The following is a 23,383-nucleotide window of genomic DNA, read 5'->3' on the forward strand; positions in this document are numbered from 1 at the left end:
AAGAAAAGAGTATGTCCATTTATCACATTGACAGTTTAGGTCAAAATTATTGGGAAGGTCAAATTATTATTTACTTAATTAATCATAGAGGTTTCTTTATAACTGACCTGCTTGGTCAGTCATGAGCTGACTAATAAGTCACTAATAAATTAAATATTGTCTTCCCAACTCCCTGCCACATGTTGCTATGTTTCGTTAGAATTAAAGGTGGATGTTTGTGAAAGCTTATGAATAAAGAATTAATCATTGGAATAAATGAAAAAAAGTCAAAATATAAGGAATCACTGATGACTAAATGGTATCAGAAAATGTAGATGAAGTTCATTTCAGATTTCACCTGACAGTTTTGTAATTCACAATCACGGGTTGTAATACATGAAAATAGATAAAACTTCTTCATCAGTTCATCATTTTGCAGAAGAAAATTAGATTTCAACAAGAACTATTAATTTGCAATTCATAAATTCACAGCATCTTGCAGGAGGCTATGCAGCCCAGATCTTTTCTCCTTGTCTATATCCACTTTCCTTTGGAATGTTATTGTCAAATCTGTATTTTTATTGTATGGGATGTGTGTCACTGGCAATGCCAGCATTTATTGCCCATCCCTACCTGGCCTTGAAGTGAATGGCTTGTTTAACTATTTCACAGGGCACTTCAGAATCAACTACATTGTTGTAGGTCTGGAGTCATAGGCCAACCAGACCTAGTAAGGAATGGCAGATTTCCTTACCAAATATATGTATTGAAACAAAGAAAAGACACAGGGTTATTTGGCCTTGCCCTATCATTTAATGATGATAGCTGATCATCCAACTCAGTTCCCTGTTCCCGCATTCTCCCTATGCCTTTTGATCTGATTAGCTTCAAGCACTATATCTAACTCCTTCTTGAAAACATTCAATGTTTTGGCCTAAACCATTTTCTATGGCAGAGAATTCCACCGGCTCTCCACTCTCTGGATGACTGAACTTCTCGTCAATTTAGTGACCTCTGGTTTTGGACTCCCCAGTCATCAGGAACTTCCTCCTGCGTTCACCATGTCTAATCCTGTCCAAAGTTTATAGGCTTCTATGAGGACATTATTGAACTAGGCAGGTTTTTACTACAAAGAAAAAACGTGGTCCCAGTTAGACTAGCTTTTAATTCCAAACTTTAATTTAAATTTCACCATTTGCTATTGTGGGATACAAGCCCATGTTCCCAGAACAATGGCCTGGGATTTTTGGATTTTCTTATGCTTATTCGCCGTTCTATCAATCAGCATATTCTGAATCCTAACCACTCATTGTATAAAGGTTTCTCCTCCACTTGGCAGTTGCTTTTTTCAGTTATCTTATCTTTCCCTCAGGGCCAGAGGAAGCAACCTCTCTTTATTTACTCTTACTTAGCCCTTGATGATTTTAAACCCTCTGTTGGGTTCAATTCCAACCTCGGGTGATTGTCTAGGTGGAATTTGCACGTCTTCTGTGTCTGCGTGGGTTTCTTCTGGGTGCTCCGGTTTCCTCTCACAGTCCAAAGATATGTAGTATAGTGAATTGCCGTGCTAAATTGCTCTGTAATATCCAGGGAAGTGCAGGTTAGGTGGGTTAGCCATGGTAACTGTGAGGCTAGGGTGGATCTGGGTGGGATGCACTTTGAGGGGGGAATCAGTGCAGACTCTATGGGCTGAATGGCCTCTGTCTGCACTGTAGAGATTCTATGATTCAGAAGAGTTATGATGGATTTGTTAAGGGAAAATTATGTTTAACTTACTGGAGTTTTTGAAGAGGTAGCAGAAGATTGATGAGAGCAAGGCTGTTGATGTGCTTTCATTATGATCCCATTTAATGTTATTGCTAGACAATTCAGATCACAACTAAAATATCACTTGATAGATTTTGTTAAAATCAAAAGATCTGTCTTTCACTGAAACATTAGCGCATGAGGCTGCAGATTTGATTTCAATGATAAAAACAGAAGTCGATTGCACAAAATAAATGAAGATAAAACAGACTAAATTTACCTTTTTATCCATAACACAAATTTGAAGATTCTGAAACTCATGGTAAAATGCAATTCCATTAATCCCAAAAGTAATCCTTCACAGAATTCATACCAGAGAGAATTTCTTTCTCTTTCACATTTATAGGGCTTAATTTAACTCTGGCTTCAACTTTTCATCGTAAGAATCAAATCACTTCTTTCTGGAATCTTCCTACTATTGAGATTTTAGACATTTTCATCTTTGAATAACTCCTTCAGTGTTACAACCAAATACTTCTGGCCTGAAACTTTAGAACTAAATTCCTTACAGTGAAGTAACCTTCTTCTAATAGCTCTAAATTCTCTCATTTTCTCAACAGCAACAATGCTGCACTTCTAGACTAAGCCAAAACCTTTGCAAAACCATCAAATTGAAACCCAAAAGCTTTTTCCAAGTTTGGATGTTTCCACTAATCAAAAGAAAAAAACTTAATCTCTGACATTCTAAACTAAGCATCTAATGCACAGCAGTTGGTTTTGTTTGCTAGTAAAACACTCCTAATGAAAACAAACCCCATTACAAACCAAGAACTCCCCTCTCACTGTTTTTAGAAGAAATCACCATGGCTACAAAAATATTTACAACTTAATTATTAAACTCTTTCAAATATAAAGACCAAAATTCCACATTCTACCAGCTCAAATCCAAATTCTAAAATAAGTTATATTAAAATACAAATAAATCACACACCTTACATCATAAAATACATGGGTTTACAGAAGGGATTTCACAGTGTCAAATAACAGACTTAGATGGAATTTTATCAGTCACGGTATAGAACGGACAGTAACATCATTGCCACAGTTAACTTTGTACCATAAGAAGCAATAGGTAGAGGTTAATGGGCATTCTCAGGCTTGTGGAGCTCCCCAGGCATCAGTATTGAGACCCTTGCTGTTCCTGATAGTTATTTTAAGAATGCCTATAAGATCCTTGAGTTTATAAATAGATACATAGGGCTAAAAGCAAGGAAGCGATTCAACAGCTCTACAAATCATTGATCAGATCATATTTTAAGCATTGTGTTCAGATCTAGCTATCTTTAAAGGAACAATGTTAAAACCCTGGAGAGAGTGCAAAGGAGATTTACCAGAATGATACCAGGAATGAGAGATTTCAGATACAAGGAAAGATTAGAGAAACTGGGCTTATTCTCCTTGGAGGTGAGAAGATTTAAAAGGTGACCTTGTTGAGGTATTCAAAATTATAAATGATTTTGATGGGGTAAAGAAGAATATTCTATTCCCACCAGTTGGTATGTCAGTAATTAGGGGTCACAATTTCAAGACTGTCAGCAAGACTGCTCAGAGTGAGATAAGGAGAAATGTCTTTATTCAGAGAGGAGTCAGGATTTGGAATTTACAGCTTGTGAGAGTGATTCAGGTGGATTTCTTAGGAGGTTTCAACAGAGATATATAATTAAAAGGGATGAATTCAGAGGTCTATGGAGATAGGGCTGGAGAATGGTTCTTTCAGGAGTCTGTACAGACATGTTGTGTTGAATGACCTCCTTCCCTGTAAAATTCTACAATTCTATAATTTTATACACAAAGAAGATTAGAATACAGGAACAGACCCTTTGGCACACCATGTCTGTACTGACCAAGGCGCCATTTCAATTCAATCCCATCTGCCAGCATATGGTCCATATCCCTTTATTCCCTGCCTGTTCATGTATCTGTCGAAATATCTCTTAAACTTTACTATTGTAAACGTTGCTATTGTGTCTGATTCACCATCCCCCAGCAGAATGTTTCAGGTACCTACCATCTGCTTTATAAATTATTTGCTGTGCACGTCTCTTTTAAACTTTCCCCCCTCACCTTAAACCTATGGCCCCTAGTATTTGACACTTGCAGTCTAAGAAAAAGACTCCACTATCCATCCTATCCATGCCCCTCAAAATTTTATATACATCTATCGCCCCTCAGCCTCCAATGTTCTGGCAAAAATAATCCAAGTTTGTCCAACCTCTCCTCATAGATAATACACTCCAATCCAGGCAACATCCTGGTAAACCTTTTCTGTACACTCTCTAAAGCTACCACATCCTTCCTAGAGTGTGGCGACCAGAACTGCTCACAATACTCCAAATGAGGTTAAACAAAAATACAAATTGCCAGCATTTACACTTTCTTTATCACCTTATATTTGTGTTGCCACTTTCAGGGAGTTATGGACTTGCGATCCACAATCCCTCTGTATATCCTTATAAGCACTACCACAGTTAGGCAGCAGTATGGAGGTTTTATTGAGGGGAACAAAATATATAACCAGGAGATTTAGACTCTCCTCAGTTTAGGGGATTGCCTCTGTGCTGGCTGGTGCTACAGTCAGTGTGTTCCTGCTGGTATTGAGAAGGAGAAGAGTGTTTCCAAAAAAAAACAATGCTCCTAATGGTCCAGCTTTTTACTGTGTACTTTTCTCTTGCATTTGACCTCCCAAAATGCATCACCTCACACTTGTTCGGATTAGACTCCATTAGCCATTTCTCCACCCGACTTGCGTATTGAGTCGGGTATTACAAGGGGGCATAGCTTTAAATTAAGGGGGGGTAGATATAGGACTGATGTTAGGGGTAGGTTCTTCACTCAGCGAGTCGTAGTTCATGGAATGCCCTGCCAGTAACAGTGGTGGACTCTCCCTCTTTATGGGCATTTAAGAGGGCATTGGATAGGTATATGGAGGATAGTGGGTTAGTGTAGTTTAGGTGGGCTTGGATCGGCGCAACATCGAGGGCCCAAGGGCCTGTACTGCGCTGTATTCTTCTATGTTCTATGTTCTATGTTCTAATCTATATCCTGCTTTAACAGACTTCCTCATTATTCACAAATCCAACAATTTTCATGTCATCTGCAGGCTTACTAATCAGACCAGGAGAAAGTGAGGACTGCAGATGCTGGAGATCAGAGCTGAAAATGTGTTGCTGGAAAAGCACAGCAGGTCAGGCAGCAACCAAGGAACAGGAGAATCGACGTTTCGGGCAAAAGCCCTTCTTCAGGAATGGAGGGCTTATGCCCGAAGATTCCTGAAGAAGGGCTTATGCCCGAAACGTCGATTCTCCTGTTCCTTGGTTGCTGCCTGACCTGCTGTGCTTTTCCAGCACACACTTTCAGCTCGTTACTAATCAGACCACCTACATTTTCATTTGAATCATATATATATGTACATACTACAAATACTGATCCTTGTGGAATACTATTGGTCACAGACTTCTAGTCAAAAAAAACACCCTTCCACAACTACCATCTCTGTCTTCTGTAACCAAACACATTTTGTATCTAACTTATCACCTTATCATGGATCTCATATCTTCATGACCAGCCTATCATGAGGGACTTTATCAAATGCTTTTGCAAAGTCAACATCCACTACCCTGCTCTCATTAATCATCTTTGTCACTTCCTCAAAAAACTCAGTCAAGCTTGTGAGACAAAACCACCCCTGCAGAAAGTCGTGCTGACTATCCTGAACCAGTCCATTCTTTACTAAATGCGAGGAAATCAGTCCAAAAGAATCTTCTCTGATAATTTCCCAACTACTGAAGTCAAGCTCAGCAGCCTATAATTTCCTGGATTATCTTTGTTACCCTTCTTGAACAAAGGGTACAACATTGGCTATTCTCCAGCATTCTGGGACCTCACCTGTAGCTAAAGAGGATACAAAGATTGCAATCAAGGCCTCGACAATCTCCCAAAATATCCTGGGATGGATCCTGGGGACCTATTTACTCTAATGTTTTTCAAGAAACCCAACACTTGCTCCTTAATATCAACATACCCCAGAATATAGACATATTCCTCCCTAATTTTACTATCACCCATGTCTTTCGACTTGGTGGATAATGATGTGAAGTACTCATTAAGGACCTTGCCTACTTGATCTGGCTCCATGTTGGTCCTGAACATTGACCAACTGGCCTTTAAAGGTCTCCCTCATATAAGATGTAGATTTGCCCCTAAACAGCCACCCAAAATCCAATTTCTCCATTTCCTACCTAATTTTCTTGTAATTATCCTTCTCTGAATTTAGCACTTTCACTTGAGGACAGTCTTATCCTGATACATAACTATCTTAAAACTTGTGGAATTATGATCACTGTTCCCAAAATGTTCCCCCGCTGAAACTTCAATCACATGGCCAGGCTCATTCCCCAGCACAAGGTCTAATATGATCTCTTACTTAGTTGGACTATCTATTTATTGTTCCTCCTGCATGTAACTAACAAAACCCCATCAAAACTCTGGCACTAAGGGATTCCAGTAAAAAAAAATCACCCACCTTGTTGTTTTTACATCATTCCATGATCCACCTGTATATCTGTTCCTCTATCTCCTGCTGGGCATTGGAATGCTATAGCATAACTCCAAAGTGATGACACATTTCTTATTCCTATATTCTGCCTATATTGCCTTGCTGGATCAGCCCCCCAAGATGCCTTATGAATTCCTTATAAGGAAAATGCACTAGGGACAACAGCAACAATGTTGTATTTGCAAGGAGCAGAGATATACAGTCTACAAGACCTTCAGAAAGAGGTCATATAGCATAGCTTCTAGATGGAAGAGGATCAATCTTGAAGCCAGTTGAAGAGGATTGTGAGAAACTTGTTTAAAGAGCAACAGGCCTTTGATCACTCTTTCTTTGCAACACCACCCTGCAAAGTGCAGGAGTCAAAAACCCACTTGTGATCATCTTTACCATTCACAGTTGGTGGAGGAACATCCTAATCCAAAGGGTTGTGAATTTGTAGTATTTCCTGCCCAGTGAAGCAGTTGAGGCTACCTCGTTAAGGCAAAGATAGATATTTGAACAGTAAAGGAATTCAGCGTTATGATGAGTGGGTGGGTAAGTAGAGCGGAGTCCAAAAAAAAATCAGCCGTGAACTTATTGAATAGCAGCGCAGGCTCAACAGGCCAGATGGTCTACTCCTGTTTCTTATGTTCTTATGAGAAGGCAGGAAACTGGTGCAAGTTAGAATACTCAGAGGGCTTGTGTAGATATGATGGGCTGAATGGCTTCCTCCTACACCATAACAATTCTCTGATTCTGAATTAAGACTACCTTCTTGGTGAACATTGTATTGCACAGTGCTGAGTAACTATTGAAATATCTTTGTATATAATTGAAATCATAATTGTCTGATCTGTATGTTACTAATTTAACTTTAATCAGTGTGTTACAGCAGACTGCAACCAACTTTAATAAATATCATTTATTCTGCTTAATGAAATGCAAAGTGGAGAAAGAATTTAATGAATCACTCAAAGCAAAGTTTGTGTACTGCACACATTTTAATAAGATCTATCTCCTTAAAGATTCCAAGTACTCTATACAATTGGGACCAAGACAGTGTAACTTCTGGACCTTAATTGATTTATAATGGTTATAGAACACAAAAACTGTGTAATTATTTTATTCAGCTCTCATATTGTTGGTTTTGAAACTGTATCTGTGCATGGTCAGTAGACCAAGTGGCATTATCATAAGACTGTTAATAAACTGCCAAAATAATGTTCTGAGACCCAGGTTCGACTCCTGCCATGGCAGATGGTGGAAATTGAATTCAATCTTTAAAAAAAGTTTAATGATGCCATGAATCCATTGTCAATTGTCAGGAAAAACCCATCTGCTTCATTAAAGTACTTTCAGGAAGGAAACTGCCTCCTTACCTGGTCTGGCCTACAGCAATACGGTTGATGCTGAACTGCCCTCTGGACAATTAGGGATGGGCAATAAATGCTGGCCTAGCCAGTGACACCCTCATCCCTTGAATGAGTTTTTAAAAAAAATTCTAGCATAAAAATGTAGTAGCATTGAAAAACAATTGGACAAAAACTAGAGGTTATGAAAGTACAGTAATCAATTCTGAATGAATGTTTCTATGACACGCCTGTAGTAAAGTTGGATAATAATCTATTCTTCAGTGTGACTGCCATAACACCTCGGGGTAGTTCTTTACCTTTACTACTTAACTGATAATCTGCCATCATACCTGTCATTACATGCCTACCTGATCTTTACTCCATTGCAAAGGTGACAAACAAACTAATTAGACCTCCCTTAATTTTTCCTTCCTTGGTTGCCTCCCCTCCCTCTCATAGTCACCTCACCTACTTCTTGCCTTCTCCCCTTCTCCTTCGGTTGTTCCTCTCCCTTTATGCTCATTCCCTCCCTGCCCTGAGCTCTCCTTTTGCCTTCTCCATTCTCCTCCCCTTCACCAATACACATTTCTCTGCCCTGTCCACAATACCATCCTGACTGTGAACCTGCGCCCCTTCCCATTGATAAACTGAATCGACAGTCTATCTATTTACTTTGACCATCATCATGTGATGAGTCCAATCCTGGGTTTTTAGCTCTTAATGCTGTCTTTTACTGTGAATACCATCAATTATTCAGGACTTACTTGTACATATATTTTGCTCAGTCAGTGGTGCTGTTTTCTGTTTGGAAGCTTGTGGCTTTTGAACTCCTTTCAGATTCGTGCTTGGGATCTTAAATCCACCCTTAGAGGTCAACCTTATCATTCCAAAGGCTGCAGCCTTGACAAGGATCACCTCACTGTTTAATTAGAAAATTGCTTCAACTCTGAAAGTAAGGTTATCTGCAGTTCCAGACTCGCAGCATAGAAATCTATTTGACTTGTATTTTTATTGGCCCATTTTCTCTGAGAAATTTCTTCCTTTTTCAGACGAACTTTACGACAGTGCGGACAAGTTTTATTCAATGTGAGGGGGAGACTGGGGGGGAGGGGTGCAGTGCACAGAAAGGAGGCTCAGAAATGGCTCTTCTTCATGATGAATCATTATCAATCTAAGGGTATAGCCACTCAGTTAAAATGGTCTTTAAGTCAGTTCTAGATAATCAGATATTACTACATATAACCACCTTTAAAACATTTGCAAAAACAAATAAAACATTAGAAGTCCCATTGACAATTTGCTGCTCGACCAGGTGATTGAACCTTGTTTCTTGATTGTTCTACAAAACTTGCACAATATCAATTTCATTTCATGCCATTTTAATTAATTACCAACTTGTTGCAATTTTCACGTACAGAAAATTAGGTGAAATAACAGGAGCAGTGAGGCCTTGTCTAGATTTAACCTGTCTCCATTTCCCCAAACCGTTCCAATCTCACTCTTGGCGTACAGAATTACTCACCAGATTCTGAACAGTTGCCAATCAAAGAACTCTCTATGGATGACCCAGTGTTGGTGCTACCATCACTGTGCACTATGTAATCCCCCGTGGCTAACTTCTGCAGACTCGATTGTACATCTGAATCTTGGCTACTTGAAACACAGTTCTGATGCAGTAAAGATGGTCTCCTTTTTCCAACAAGCCTTGACCTTGTGGCACTTGTGCAGGAGCCCACTACATTTATCTGCAGTTAAACACGACCAGAGTATAATTTTATTGATATATCTGAGCTCCAGTAAAAACAAAGTATATCTCAGCACATTTACCAATACAAAGTGCAAAATGGAATTATCGATAAATAACATAATAAATAACAAATACATAAATACAAAGAACAGTAGTAATATTGTTAGGAATTAATAATTCGAGATTATCTGCAAGAATGATAGTAATTAATAATTACAGAATATTTGATCTAAACTTCTAAGGTGAGTGAAAGGCTTTTAGCTTCATACACAATTGGTTTGAGCTACTAGCCAGTGTCACACTTAAAAAATCTTACATGTAAAATTTTGATTAAATCTAACTTTTATATATTTCCAGCTCTCAAATACAAAGCTTGTTTAATTTCAGTTGGATAAATAAAAGGAAGATGTATTTAAATTTTAACCTTAACCCACAATTTTACACTTTATCTCCACTACTCTCTCAGTTAAATTAAACGTATGAAGAATTGTCCCTTGAAAGTAACCTTTCACTCCTTGATGCAGCTATTTCTATTTTATTTTTCATATCTTATATTTCTACAGATTTCCAAACCATTTTGGATTATTCAAATTCTTCTAATTTGCTTTCTCAGACTTTGGGTACAACATCAGATAGCCTCTGACATAGAGCATTTGAATTCCAATGTGTGATTACCCCAAAAATGATTGGATTGGCACAGGCAGCAGCCTGACTGTTACAATTAGCACATGCTGTTGGGTGAATTGTTCAGCAGCTGTGCACCTCAGTAGGGGTGGCAAATTTGTGTGAAACTAACACTAATTAAAGCTAACTTACACATCTTAAAGGTGACATGTTGCAGCAGGGTCTGGACTGGTTACAGAAGAGTTGGTACCGTCACCATAGTCCCAAGGGACTGATCTGTTATTAGAGAGAAACAATTGGTTGTGGTTTAACCGGAGGGTCACCACAATCCAGGCAAGGGGATAAACTGAGAAGGAATTTTTTTCATGGTAACCCCAGTCAATGCAGAACCCACACTGTTTGCATCACTTTGTGTGACAAATCACACAACACCAGGTTATAATCCAATAGGTTTATTTGGAAGCACTAGCCTTTTGAGAGCTGCTGCTTCATCAGGTGATTGTGGAGCATGAGATCCTAAAACACAATATAGCAAAAGATTTCAGTTGCATGACACTGCAATGATATATTGAACAAATCTGGATTGTTGTTAGGTCTTTCATCCTTTACAATGGGTTGCAGGTTTCAGTTCATTAATATGTAAATCTCAGAACTTCTTTTAAGTCACCTTCTTGAGATAAGTTAAGGTTTTCTCACAAAAAGGTGATATCTCCACTCAGAGAATGCATTAAAGCTTTCTGTATGCCAATCTTTTATACCCCCACACACAAGTCTATGGGGTGAATTTGTATTTGTAGAAATACAAAATAGAAATACATTCTATTTTGTGCAAAAAATGCTCAATCTGCAGGTAGTCAATACATGTCATATTTTGTAAATTCCACTTTGGAAATAGAACAAGTCTGACTCAAGGTTGGAATACAGACAGACTCTAACCCTACATCTTTAATGCAGTGTCTGAGCTAAGATGTCACCTTTTGTTATAAAATCTTAAGTTATCTTGAAGGTGACTTAAAAGAAGTTCTGGGATTTACATTATTAATGAACTGAAACCCGCAACCCATTGTAAAAGATGAAAGACTTAACAACAATCCAGGTTTGTTCAATATATCATTTCAGTTGCATGACACTGTAATCTTTTGCTATACATTGTGTTTTAGGACCTGATTCTCCACAACCACCTAATGAAGGAGCAGCATTTCAAAAGCTAGTGCTTCCAAATGAAGCTGTTGGACCATTGTTGGACTAAAAATCACTGGTGTTGTGATTTTTAACTTTATTCACCTCAGTCCTACACTGGCTCATCGACATGTCACAAACCAGTCACCCAGCTAATTGAGGTAAATGCCCGAAACGCCGATTTTCCTGCTCCTTGGATGCTGCCTGACCTGCTGTGCTTTTCCAGCACCACTCGATGTAAACCCAGCTAATTGAGCTAACCAACCCAGACAAATGTGCTTATTGCAATATCCTCACAGTTGTAGTTTCCTGTCTCTTGCAGGAGAAGGTGATTTACAATAGATGTCAGTAATTAATGGTCTACAAGGGCAGGCTCAGTAATAATGCTGACTCCTGAGGAGAAAGTTAAAAATCACAACACCAGGTCATAGTCCAACAGTTTTACATGAATGCACAAGTAAATACCTGATGAAGGAGCAAAGCTCTGAAAACTTGTATTTTCAAACAAATCTGTTGAACTATAACCTGGTGTTGTGATTTTTAACTTTGTCTACCCCAGTCCAAAACACTCTCAAATCATCCCTCAGAGAAGACAGTGTTGGAGATAACTACTATAGCCCTCATCCCAATACTGCCACTGTGCCTTTCTAATATCACCTACCCAAGAGCTGCCACCTGACCAAGCAGTTTGAAAGAAGCAAAAGGCTAAAGGCTGAGCAGACTGAATAGGAAGAAACACCATTGCTTCATATAACACTTTCAGTCACCAATTTAGACAGTGTACACAGGCACACTCAAACCAGGAGGGGACATGAGAAGTCTTTGGCTTGTAAGATCAAGGAAAACCCTAAAGCTTTCCATCAGTATGTCAGGAATAAAAGAATGACCAGAATAAGATTATTGTCTGACAAGGGCAGTAATGAGAAGCTGTATGTGGAGTCAGAAGGATATGAGAGGCGCTAAATGAATATTTTTCATCAGTATTCATATAAGAAAAAGACAATGCTGTCAAGGAGAATACTGAGATATGGGCTATTTAGACTAGATGGGAGTGAGGCTAACAAGGCGGAGGTGTTACAATTCTGGAAAGTGTGAAATTAGATAAGTCGCCTGGGCCGGATGGGATTTACCCAAGGATTCTCTGGGACGCCAGGGAGGAGATTGCAGAGCCTTTGGCTTTGATCTTTATGTTATCTTTGTCTCCAGGAATAATGTCAGAAGACCAGAGGATTGCAAATGTTGTTCCCATGTTCAAGAAGGGGAGTAGAGACAACCCTGGTAATTATAGACCAGTGAGCATTACTTCGGTTGTGGGTAAAGTGTTGAAAAGGATCATAAGTGAGAGAATTTATAACCAACTAGAAAGGAATAATTCGATTATAGATAGTCAACACCGCCTACCTTTCACATAGCCATGTCTCACAAACCTTACTGAGTTTTTTGAGATGGTGACCAAACTGGTGGATGAGGGTAAAGTGGTTGATGTGGTGTATATGGATTTCAGTAAAGTGTTTGTTTGATAAGGTTCCCCATGGTGGGCTATTGCAGAAAATATGGAGGCATGTGATTGAGGGTGATTTCACGATTTGGTTCAGAAATTGGCTAGTTGAAAGAAAATAGAGGTTGATGGGAAATGTTCATCCTGGAGTTCAGTTACTAGTAGTGTACCGCAAGGATCTGTTTGGGGCCATTGGTGTTTGTAATTTTATAAATGACTTGGATGAGGGTGTAGAAGGATGGGGGTGTTAGTAAATTTGTGGATGACACTAGGGTTGGTAGAAGGCTAAAGGCTGTTGTAGGTTACAGAAGGACATAAGCTGCAGAGCAGGGCTGAGAGGTGGCAAATGGAGTTTAATGCGGAAAAGTGTGAGGTGATTCACTTTGGAAGGAGTAAATGGAATAAAGGGTATTGGGCTAATGGTAAGATTCTTGGTCGTGTAGATGAGCAGAGAGATCTCGGTGTCCATGTACATAGATCCCTGAAAGTTGCCACCCAGGTTGATAGTGTTGTTAAGAAGGCATACGGTGTGTTAGCTTTTATTGGTAGAGGGATTGAGTTTTGGAGCCATGAGGTCATGCTGCAGCTGTACAAAACTCTGGTGTGGCCGCACTTGGAGTATTGCGTACAGTTCTGGTCACCACATTATAGGAAGGATGTGGAAGCTTTGGAATGGGAGATTTACTAGGATATTGCCTGGTATGGAGGGAAGGTCTTATGAGGAAAGGCTGAGGGACTTGAGGCTGTTTTTATTAGAGAGAAGAAGGTTAAAAGGTGACTTAAGAGACATACAAAATGATCAGAGGGTTAAATAGAGTGGTAGTGAGAGTCCTTTTCCTCGGATGGTGATGGCGAACATGAGGGGACATAGCTTTAAATGGAGGAGTGATACATTTAGGACAGATGTCAGAGGTAGTTTCTTTATTGAGAGAAGGAAGGGCATGGAATGCGCTACCTGCAACAGTAGCAAACTCTCCAACACTAAGGGCATTTAAACGTAGGGGAGAGTGGCTAGGGTTTCTGGATGTATTTTGTCTGCTTGTTTGGGTTTGTTGCTGAGAAATCGGCGGGCTGTGTTCATTGGGTACCCGTTCTTTTTGAATACACTGTATAAGTGATTTTCCTCTGCTCTGTGTAGTTCCTCTGTGCTGCGGTGTGTGGTGGCTCATTGGAATAATGTTCTAATGTAGCTTCGTTTGGTGGACATTGGGATGATTGCTTCTGTAGTTCCATATTTAGTCCATATATGTTGTTTTTCCTGTAGACGTTCGTTTGAAGCTCCCCATTGGCTGTTCGCTCTACTGCGACATGTAGGAATGGTAATTTGTTGCGTGTTTTTCCTCCTCTTTAGTGAATTTTATGCCAGTAAGGATATTATTGATGGTCTGGAAGGTTTCCTCTAATTTGCTTTGTTTAGTGATGACAAAGGTGGCATCCACGTAGTGGACCCGAAGTTTGGCCTGGATGGTTGGCAGAGCTGTTCGAATCTCTGCATTACTGCCTCTGCTAAGAACCCTGATATTGGAGATCCCATGGGTGTTCTGTTCGTTTGTCTGTAGGTTTTGTTGTGAAAGGTGAAGTGGGTGGTAAGGCATAGCTTGATGATACTGTCCTTGCTGATGAAGTTGGTGATGTTTGGTGTATGTGTCTTTGATTCTTCTAATAGTGTAGTCAATGTTTCTTTGGCCAGGTTGATGTTGATGGATGTGGACAGGGCTGTTATGTCAAAGGAGACCATTATTTCATCCTCTTCTATCTTGGTGTCTTTGGTCTTCAGGAATTCTTGGGTGGAGTGGATGGAGAGGCATGAGTCTTCTACTAAGTGTTTTAGTCTTTGGTGTAGCTCCTTGGCTAATCTGTAAGTTGGTGCTCCAGATAGCCAGACTGTAGATTTGAGGGGTCTCCTGGTTTGTGAACTTTGGGTTATCCATAGAAGTGTGTTGAATACGTCTGATTTCATATTTTGGAAGTCGCTCTTATTTATTTCTCCAGATTTCTGAAGTTTTTTTTGAGTAGGGCTGTGATTTGGTTCTGTAACCCCTCAGACCCATAGTCTTACTACCTGGAGCACCAACTTACAGATTGGCAATTATTGCCCATCCATAACTGCCTTGAGAAGGTGGTGAGCTGCCTTCTTGAACCGCCACAGTTCATGTGCTGTTAATACACCCACAATGCCCTTCGGGAGTAAATTCCAAGATTGTGTCACAGCAACAGTAAAAGAACAGTGATATATTTCCAAGGTGAGTGGCTTGTAGGGAAACATGCAGGGGGTGCTGTTCCCATGTATTTGCTGCCCTGTTCTTCAAGATGGAAATGATTGCAGGTTTTGAAGGTGTTGTCTGAGAATCTTTGGTAAATTTCTGCAGTGCATTTTTGAAGAAAGTATATATTGCTGCTATTGAGCATTGGTGGTGGAGGGAGTGGATGTTTGTGGGTGTAGTGCCAAAAAGAAGTCTGTTTTGTCCTGGATGGTGTCAAGCTTCTTGAGGGTTATTGGAGCTGCACCCATCCAGGCAAGCGGGGAGTGTTCCATCACACTCCTGACTCGTGCCTTGTGGATGGTGAACGGGATTTGGCAAGTCAGGAGGTGAGTTACCTATCTGTGATCTCCTCTATTTGCCACTCAGTTATATGGCAAAGTCTAGCTGAGTTTCTGGTCAACGGCAACTCCGTTGAACATGGGCATTCATTCAGCAAATGGTAGGAATCTAGAATGCACTGCCTGGAAGGTAGTGGAGGCTAGAAACCTTACAATCTTTTAAAAAAATTATTTGGATCAGTACTTCAAATACCATACCATTCAAGGATATGAAAAGTGCAGGAAATTGGCATTAGCGCACAATTAGTGGTAATTATATCAGTGTAGGTCTTTTTCTGTGTTGTATAAATCTATGACTCAGTGATGGTAACACCATTGAATATCAAGGAGTGGTGGTTAGATTATCCCTGATTGGAAATGTCATAGCCTGGCATTTGTGTGGCACAATTGTTACATGCCACTTGCCTGGATATTGTGCAAAACAATGAGTCGTCGTGAATGATACTGAACATTGTACAATCAATCATCAGAGAACATTCCCATTTCTTATCTTATGAAAGAGGGAAGGTCATTGATGAAATAACTGAAGATTGTTGGGCCTAGGACATTACCCTGAGGAACTCTTGTAGAGATGTCCTGGAGTCGAGATGACTGACCTCCACCAACCACAAACCATCTTCCAATGTGCCAGGTATCACTCCAACCAGTGGACAGTTTTTCACTGATCCTCACTGATTTTAGTTTTGGTTGGGCTCCTTGATGCAACTGTCACTCTCCCTTCTCCTCTGGCAAACAGTTCTTTTGTCCATGTTTGAACCAAGGCTGTAATGAGGTCAGGGGCTGAGTGGCCCCGATGGAACCCAAACTGGGCGTCACTGAGCAGGTTATTGCTGAGCAGGTGCTGCTTGATAGCACTGTTGATGACACCTTTCCTGATAAGCAAGAACAGACTGAGGTGGTAATTGGTCAGATTGGATTTGTCCTGTTTTTTATGTACAGATCATACCTGGGCAATTTTCCACGGGGTTGTTCAGACAATGTAACTGTACTGGAACAGCACGTTCTGGATTAGAGTGGTGCTGGAAAAGCACAGCAGTTCAGACAGCATCCAAGGAGCAAGAAAATCGACATTTCGGGCAAAAGTCCTTCATCATTGTCGAGCACAAGTCTTCAGTGCTATTGGCAGAATGCTGTTAGGACCAATTCCCTTTGTAGTATCCAATGCCTCCAAATGTGGAGTGAATTGAATTGGCTGAAGAGTGATATCAATGATCCTGGGGCCCACTGAAGCAGATAGAGATGGATATTCACTCAGACCTCTGACTGAAGATTGCTGCAAATGCTTCAACCTTAACCTTTGCACTCTTGTGTTCAGCTCTTCCATCATTGAGGATGGGGATATTGGTGGAGCCTCCTCCTCCCAGTGAATTGCTTAATTATCCAACACCATTCACAACTGGATGTGGCAGGACTGCAGAGCTTCGATCTGATCTGTGACATCGCTTAGTCCTATCAGTCATTTGCTGCTTATATTGTTTGGCATGCATATAGTCCTGTTTGGTACCTTAGCTTGCTCTCTTTCCATGGATGCTGTCTGACCTGCTGTGATCTCTCTGCATTTGCAGTAATTTATTCTTATATGCATTTAACTAGTTCAATGGAGAGTGTAGGGGGATATGCCAATAGCAGCACCAAGTATTGGGAATCAGTTAATGTAAACTATTGACATCTTTTTTCCACCAGCATTCTACATCCACTACCCCCACCTCCCTTGACTTCAGCTCGGAAGAAGGATCATCTAGACTCGAAACATTAGCTTGCTCTCTCTCCATGGATGCTGCCTGACCTGGTGTGATCTCCAGCATTTATTGTTTACAATGTATATTATACCTGAGACAGTACACAATAGGACAATTCATAATTTAACTCCGTACAAAGAAAATACAGAAACAGGAGAGCTAACTTGATATTTCACAGGAACGGACATCTTAGTGACAACTTTGTCTCTGAAGAAAGATTTGAAAACATGATTTCCTGATTCAGAGGTAACACCATTACCCACTTACATTCTTGTCTCTGGATTTTGTGCAGTAATACTCCAGGTCAGAAGAAGTATAAATCTGTGACATCATCTATAGTGATCTTCATTCACTGTGGCATTTGTCTGATTTGAGAACATGAATATTTGAGGTCCCAAGAATAAAAGCTCCACTTGTTTTTGGTCAGTGCTTAGAAATGGGCAATAAATGCTGTCCCAGACAGAGACGCCCACATTCCATGAAAAATAATAAAAAGTTTAAAGTGATCAAAGTTTGTGCGAAGATTTGTAGCTCGGGTGCTCGTTGTTGTGGTTCTGTTCGCCGAGCTGGAAGTTGTTGTTGCTAACGTTTCGTCCCCTGGCTAGGTGACATCATCAGTGCTTGGGAGCCTCCTGCGAAGCGCTTCTTTGATGTTTCCTCCAGTGTTTATAGTGATCTGTCCCTGCTGCTTCCGGTTGTCAGTTTCAGCTGTCCGCTGTAGTGGTTGGTATATTGGGTCCAGGTCGATGTGTTTGTTGGTGGAGTTTGTGGATGAATGCCATGCCTCTAGGAATTCCCCTGGCTGTTCTGTCTGGCTTGCCCTATGATAGTAGTGTTGTCCCAGTCGAATTCATGTTGCTTGTTGTCTGTGTGTGTGGCTACTGAGGATAGCTGGTCGTGTCGTTTCGTGGCAGGAACAGAACCAAATAAATTCCATAAGAGACAGTACAGCAGGAGACTCTTCACAGGAGACTCCAAAGCACTGATGATGTCACTGAGACATGGGACAAAATATCTGCAAATCAACTTCACAGCTCGGTGAACATACCCACAACTACAACAAAGAGGAAGTATGGAAAGTACAGGACCAACATGTTCCAACAAAGAAAAACGGTCAGAATAATTCTGTGAGCATTGGATATTAAGTGACATGCAGCATTAGATTAAGGAAAAAAGGGAGGCTAATGGCAGATACCAGGGCCTCCAAACAGCAGAAACCCGAAAGGCAGGGGACTGGGAACCAGAAGACAAGACAAATGGACAGCGAGGTGGAAACTGGAGACTATAAGAATCATGATGTTAGCATTAATAAGGGGAAGAGCAGGCAGAGAGCAGACGAACACAAAAGAACTGGTGGCCTGAAGTGCATACATTTTAATGCAAGGAGTATAGTGGGTAAGGCAGATGACCTTAGGGCTTGGGTTGGTGCCTGGGAGTATGACGTTATTGCAATCACAGAGACTTGGTTGAAGGAAGGGCATGATTGGCAACTAAATGTTCCAGGATATAGACACTTCAGACAGGACAGGGAGGGAAGTAAAATGGGGGGAGGAGTTGCATTGCTGGTCAGGGATGATATCATGGCTGTGCTAAAGGAGGACATTATGGAGGGCTTGAGTAATGAGGCACTTTGTGAGGAGCTGAGAAATAAGAAGGGTGCAATTACATTGTTGGGGCTGTATTACAGGCCTCCCAACAGTGAGCGTGAGGTAGAAGAATAAATAGGTAAGCAGATTATGGAAAGATGTAGAGGCAACAGGATGGTGGTGATGGGAGATTTTAATTTTCCCAATATTAACTGGGATACTCTTAACGTCAGAGGTCTGGATGGGGCAGAATTTGTAAGAAGCGTCCAGGAGAGTTTTCTAGAGCAGTATGTCAATAGTCTGACGAGGGAAGGGGCCATATTGGACCTGGTACTGAGGAACGAGCCAGGACAGGTGGTAGAAGTTGCGGTGGAGGATTTCTTTGGGAACAGTGACCACAATTCTGTAAGTTTTAGAATACTCGTAGACAAAGATGAGAGTGGTCCTGAGGGAAGAGTACTAAACTGGGCCAAGACCAATTATATCAAAATTAGGCAGGAGCTGGGAAATATGGATTGGACACAGCTATTTGAAGGGAAGTCCACATTTGATGTGTGGGAGGCTTTCAAAGATAGTGCAGGATAGACATGTCCCATTGAAGGCAAAGGATAGGGAAGGAAAGATTTGTGAACCATGGATGACAGGAGAAATCGTACAACTAGCCAAAAGGAAAAGGGAAGCGTACATAAGGTCCAGGCAGCTAAGAGCAGAACGAGCCCTGGAGGAATATCGGAAGAGAAGGACCAGTCTTAAACAAGAAATCAAGCGGGCTAAAAGGGGTCATGAAATAACTTTAGCGAGCAGAATTAAGGAGAATCTCAAAGCCTTTTATTCTTATATAAGTACTAAGTGGGTAACTAGAGAAAAGATTGATCCACTAAAGGATAAGAAAGGAAGGCTGTGTGTGGAACCTGAGAGAATGGGTGAGATGCTGAATGATTACTTTGCATCAGTGTTCACTGAGGAGAGGAACATGATGAGATTAGATATAGAAGTTTGATTAGTCTGGATCACGTTGACATAAATAGGGAAGAGGTGTTGGGTATGCTAGAGGTTATTAAGAAGGACAAATCCCCAGGACCAGATGTGATCTATCCCAGGTTGCTGAGGGAGGCGAGAGAGGAAATAGCTGGGGCCCTGACAGATATCTTTGTGGCATCCTTAAATACAGGTGAGGTGCTGGAGGACAGGAAAGTTGCTCATGTTGTCCTCCTGTACAAGGGTAGTAGGGATATTCCGCGTAACTACAGACCAGTGAGCCTGATGTCAGTGGTGAGAAAGTTGCTGGTCAATGTACTGAGAGATAGGATCTATTTATAATTAGAAAAGAATGGACTTATCAGTGATAGGCAACAGGGTTTTGTGCAGGAGATATCATGTCTTACCAACTTAGAGTTCTTCGAGGAAGTGACCAAGTTGATAGATGAAGGAAGGGCTGTTGATGTCATATACATGGACTTTAGTAAGGCGTTTGATAAGATTCCCCATGGTAGACTAATGGAGAAAGTGAAGACACATGGTGTGTAGGGTGTTCTAGCTAGGTGGATAAAGAACTGGCTGAGCAACAGGAGACAGAGTAGTAGTTAAAGTGAGTTTCTCGAAATGGAGAAAGGTGCCCAGTGGTGTTCCACAGGGGTCAGTGTTGGGGCCACTGTTGTTTGTGATATACATAAACGATCTGGAAGAGGGCACTGTTGGTATGATCAGCAAGTTTGCAGATGACATGAAGATTGGTGGAGTAGCAGAAAGCAGAAGGGACTGTCAGAGAATTCAGGAGAATCTAGATAGACTGGAGAGTTGGGCAGAGAAGTGGCAGATGGATTTCAATCCAGACAAATGTGAGGTGTTGCATTTTAGGAAGTCCTGATTCTAGAGCAAATTATACAGTGAACGGAAGAGCCTTGGGAAAAGTTGATGGGCAGAGAGATCTGGGAGTTCAGGTCCATTGTATCCTGAAGGTTGCTGCACAGGTGGATACAGTGGTCAAGAAGGCATATGGTATGCTTGCTTTCATTGGATGGGGTATTGAGTATAAGAGCTGGCAAGTCATGTTAAAATTGTACAAGACATTGGTTCGGTCGCATTTGGAATACTGTGTACAGTTCTGGTCACCACATTACCAAAAGGATGTGGACACTTTGGAGAGGGTACAGAGAAGGTTTATGAGGATGTTGCCTGGTATGGAAGGTGCTAGCTATGACGAGAGGTTGAGTAGGTTAGGATTGTTTTCATTAGAAAAAAGGAGATTGGCGGGGGGGACCTGATTGAGGTCTCTAATATCATGAATGGAATGAGGACATGCCACAACCCAAAGGACTAGCCACACTACCATGCATCAAAAACATTTCTGAACTGACAGCCAGACTACTGCAACCACTAGGACTCATAACAGCACACAAACCAACAGCCACTCTCAGACAACAACTCACCAGGATGAAGGTCCCGATACCCAGCATGAGCAAAACCAATGTAGTGTACAAAATCCCATGCAAGGACTGCACAAAACACTACATAGGACAAACAGGAAGACGGCTAACGATCCGCATCCATGAACACCAACTAGCCATAAAACGACATGACCAGCTATCCTTAGCCACACACTCAGATGACAAGCAACATGAGTTCGACTGGGACCACACTACTATTATAGGATAAGCCAAACAGAGAACAGCCAGTGAATTCCTAGAGGCATGGCACTCATCCACAGATTCAATCAATAAGCACATCAACCTGGACCCAATATACCGGCCACTGCAGCGAACAGCTGGAATTGACAATCGGAAGCGGCAGATACAAGTCACTATAAATGCCGGAGGAAACATCACAGACCGCTTCACAGGAGGCTCCCAAGCACTGAGGATGTCACCAAGACAGGGGACGAAACGTCTGCAACACAAATTCCCAGCTCGGCGAACAGAACCACAACAACGAGCACCCGAGCTACAAATCTTCTCCCAAACTTTGAATATCACGAAGGGTATAGACATGGTAGATAGAGATAAGTTTTTTCCCAGGGTGAAGGATTCAATAACGAGAGATCACTCTTTCAAGGTGAGAGGTGAAAAGCTTAAGGGGGATACACGCGGCAAGTACTTTACACAAAGGGTGGTGGGTGCTTGGAATGCGTTGCCTGCAGAGGTAGTGGAGGCAAGCACAGTAGATTCATTTAAGAAGCATCTGGACAGATGCATGAGTAGGTGGGGAGTAGAGAGATACAGATGGTTAGGAATTGGGTGACAGGTTTAGACAGTGGATTTGGATCGGCTCAGGTTTGGAGGGTCGAAGGGCCTGTTCCTGGGCTGTAAATTTTCTTTGTTCTTTGAGTATACAATGTACAAAAGGGAACTTTAAAAAGATCAGAAGGGCTAAAAAGAGGGAGGAAAAGATCTACCTTTGGCAATCACTCACTAACAAGTATATTACTCCATTTTGGAAATTCTACGTCACTGGTCCTGAATTCTGTGGGTCCTTTTGTGGATGATGAGCCCGATCCTCGAGCCACATCTCCAACCGTACATTTCACAGGTGTTTCCAGGAGCTGACAAGGGAGGGGAGGGGAGGTGAATGTGTCTAGTGGTAACATCCTCCTGGAGATAGCAGAAATGGCAGCTAATGATCCTCTGGATGTGGATGGTGGGGCAGAAGCTGAGCACCAAAGGGAGGGGAAAAGGGCAGAAATGCAGGAGATGGGTTGAACACAGCTGAGGGACCGGTCACAGTAGCATAGAGTTCTCAGTTGAGGAAAAAGGTGGACATTTATTGTATAATCTTTTTATAAAACCTGACATTCTAACATGGGAATATTGAGGCTAACAGTTTATCCATGTGTATATCTGCTACCCTAGTTCCTGTATACAGTTCTACCCAGTACCTAGACAAAGTTTAAAAATCACACAACACCAGGTTATAGTCCAACACGTTTAATTGGAAGCAGTAGCTTTCGGAGCGCTGCTGCTTCATCAGGTGGTTGCTTCCAAAAATATCTGTTGGACTATAACCCGATGTTGTGTGATTTTTAACTTTATCCACCTCAGTCCAACACCGGCATCTCCAAATCATGACCTAATACCTGAGCTGTCCTATTATTTGTAACAAACACAGCAGCCAAGCTTGCTGTCAGCAGAATTGAAAACTGGTTACATGACCCACTTATTCCATTTGAACTTCTCTTAAAAGAGACAATTCTAAAATCCAAATCTCAAATTTCCTTTTGTAGCAGGTTTCCTTTAAATTCATAAGCCTGAAAGATTAAATTCTACCTTTTTTTGTTTATCAATTAAATTCTGAGTTTTGTGTCCTGCTAATCTCAAATACAGACTGGCCTTTATCATTTTCTGCATTCCTGACTTACAGATCTAAAATCTAAACTTGTGTTTTATTTATTTGAATAAGAAAGCTAATTCCCTTGGGCTCTTTGAATTTAAAATAAGAAACTCACAGTTGTTGATCCTGAACTATTTCCACTATTTTGATAGCAGCAGGTTATAGGTCAGGTAATATTCTATCTCCTGCAGAGTTATAAATGTCAGTGCTTTTGACGTTTGAGAGAGTTGGAGCTATATATAAGAAAGGATTTTCCATATCCATTCAAGGAAGTGAAGGGGTTTGTCACTTTTTACTGCTTTGAACATGAGATTATTGCATTTTGGGGATTCACTATCATTGGGCTGCATTAATTGACTAAAATCTAATTGGGGATGAATTTCTTCAATATTCACAAACAATTCAGGTAATGTT

General features: G+C 41.0%; 1 protein-coding gene across 1 annotated transcript in view; it reads right to left on the reverse strand.

Annotated features, from left to right (window-relative positions):
* vwa5b1 (von Willebrand factor A domain containing 5B1) overlaps positions 1-23,383 on the reverse strand; it is a 210,734-nt gene that overhangs the window by 66,531 nt on the left and 120,820 nt on the right. Inside the window, exon 15 of the mRNA XM_043675431.1 lies at positions 9,194-9,416. Within this exon, the coding sequence (XP_043531366.1) occupies positions 9,194-9,416 (223 nt within the window). The remainder of the gene's footprint in view (positions 1-9,193; positions 9,417-23,383) is intronic.

Source organism: Chiloscyllium plagiosum, chromosome 34, assembly GCF_004010195.1.
Source record: "Chiloscyllium plagiosum isolate BGI_BamShark_2017 chromosome 34, ASM401019v2, whole genome shotgun sequence".
In the NCBI taxonomy this organism is placed as follows: Eukaryota; Metazoa; Chordata; class Chondrichthyes; order Orectolobiformes; family Hemiscylliidae; genus Chiloscyllium; species Chiloscyllium plagiosum.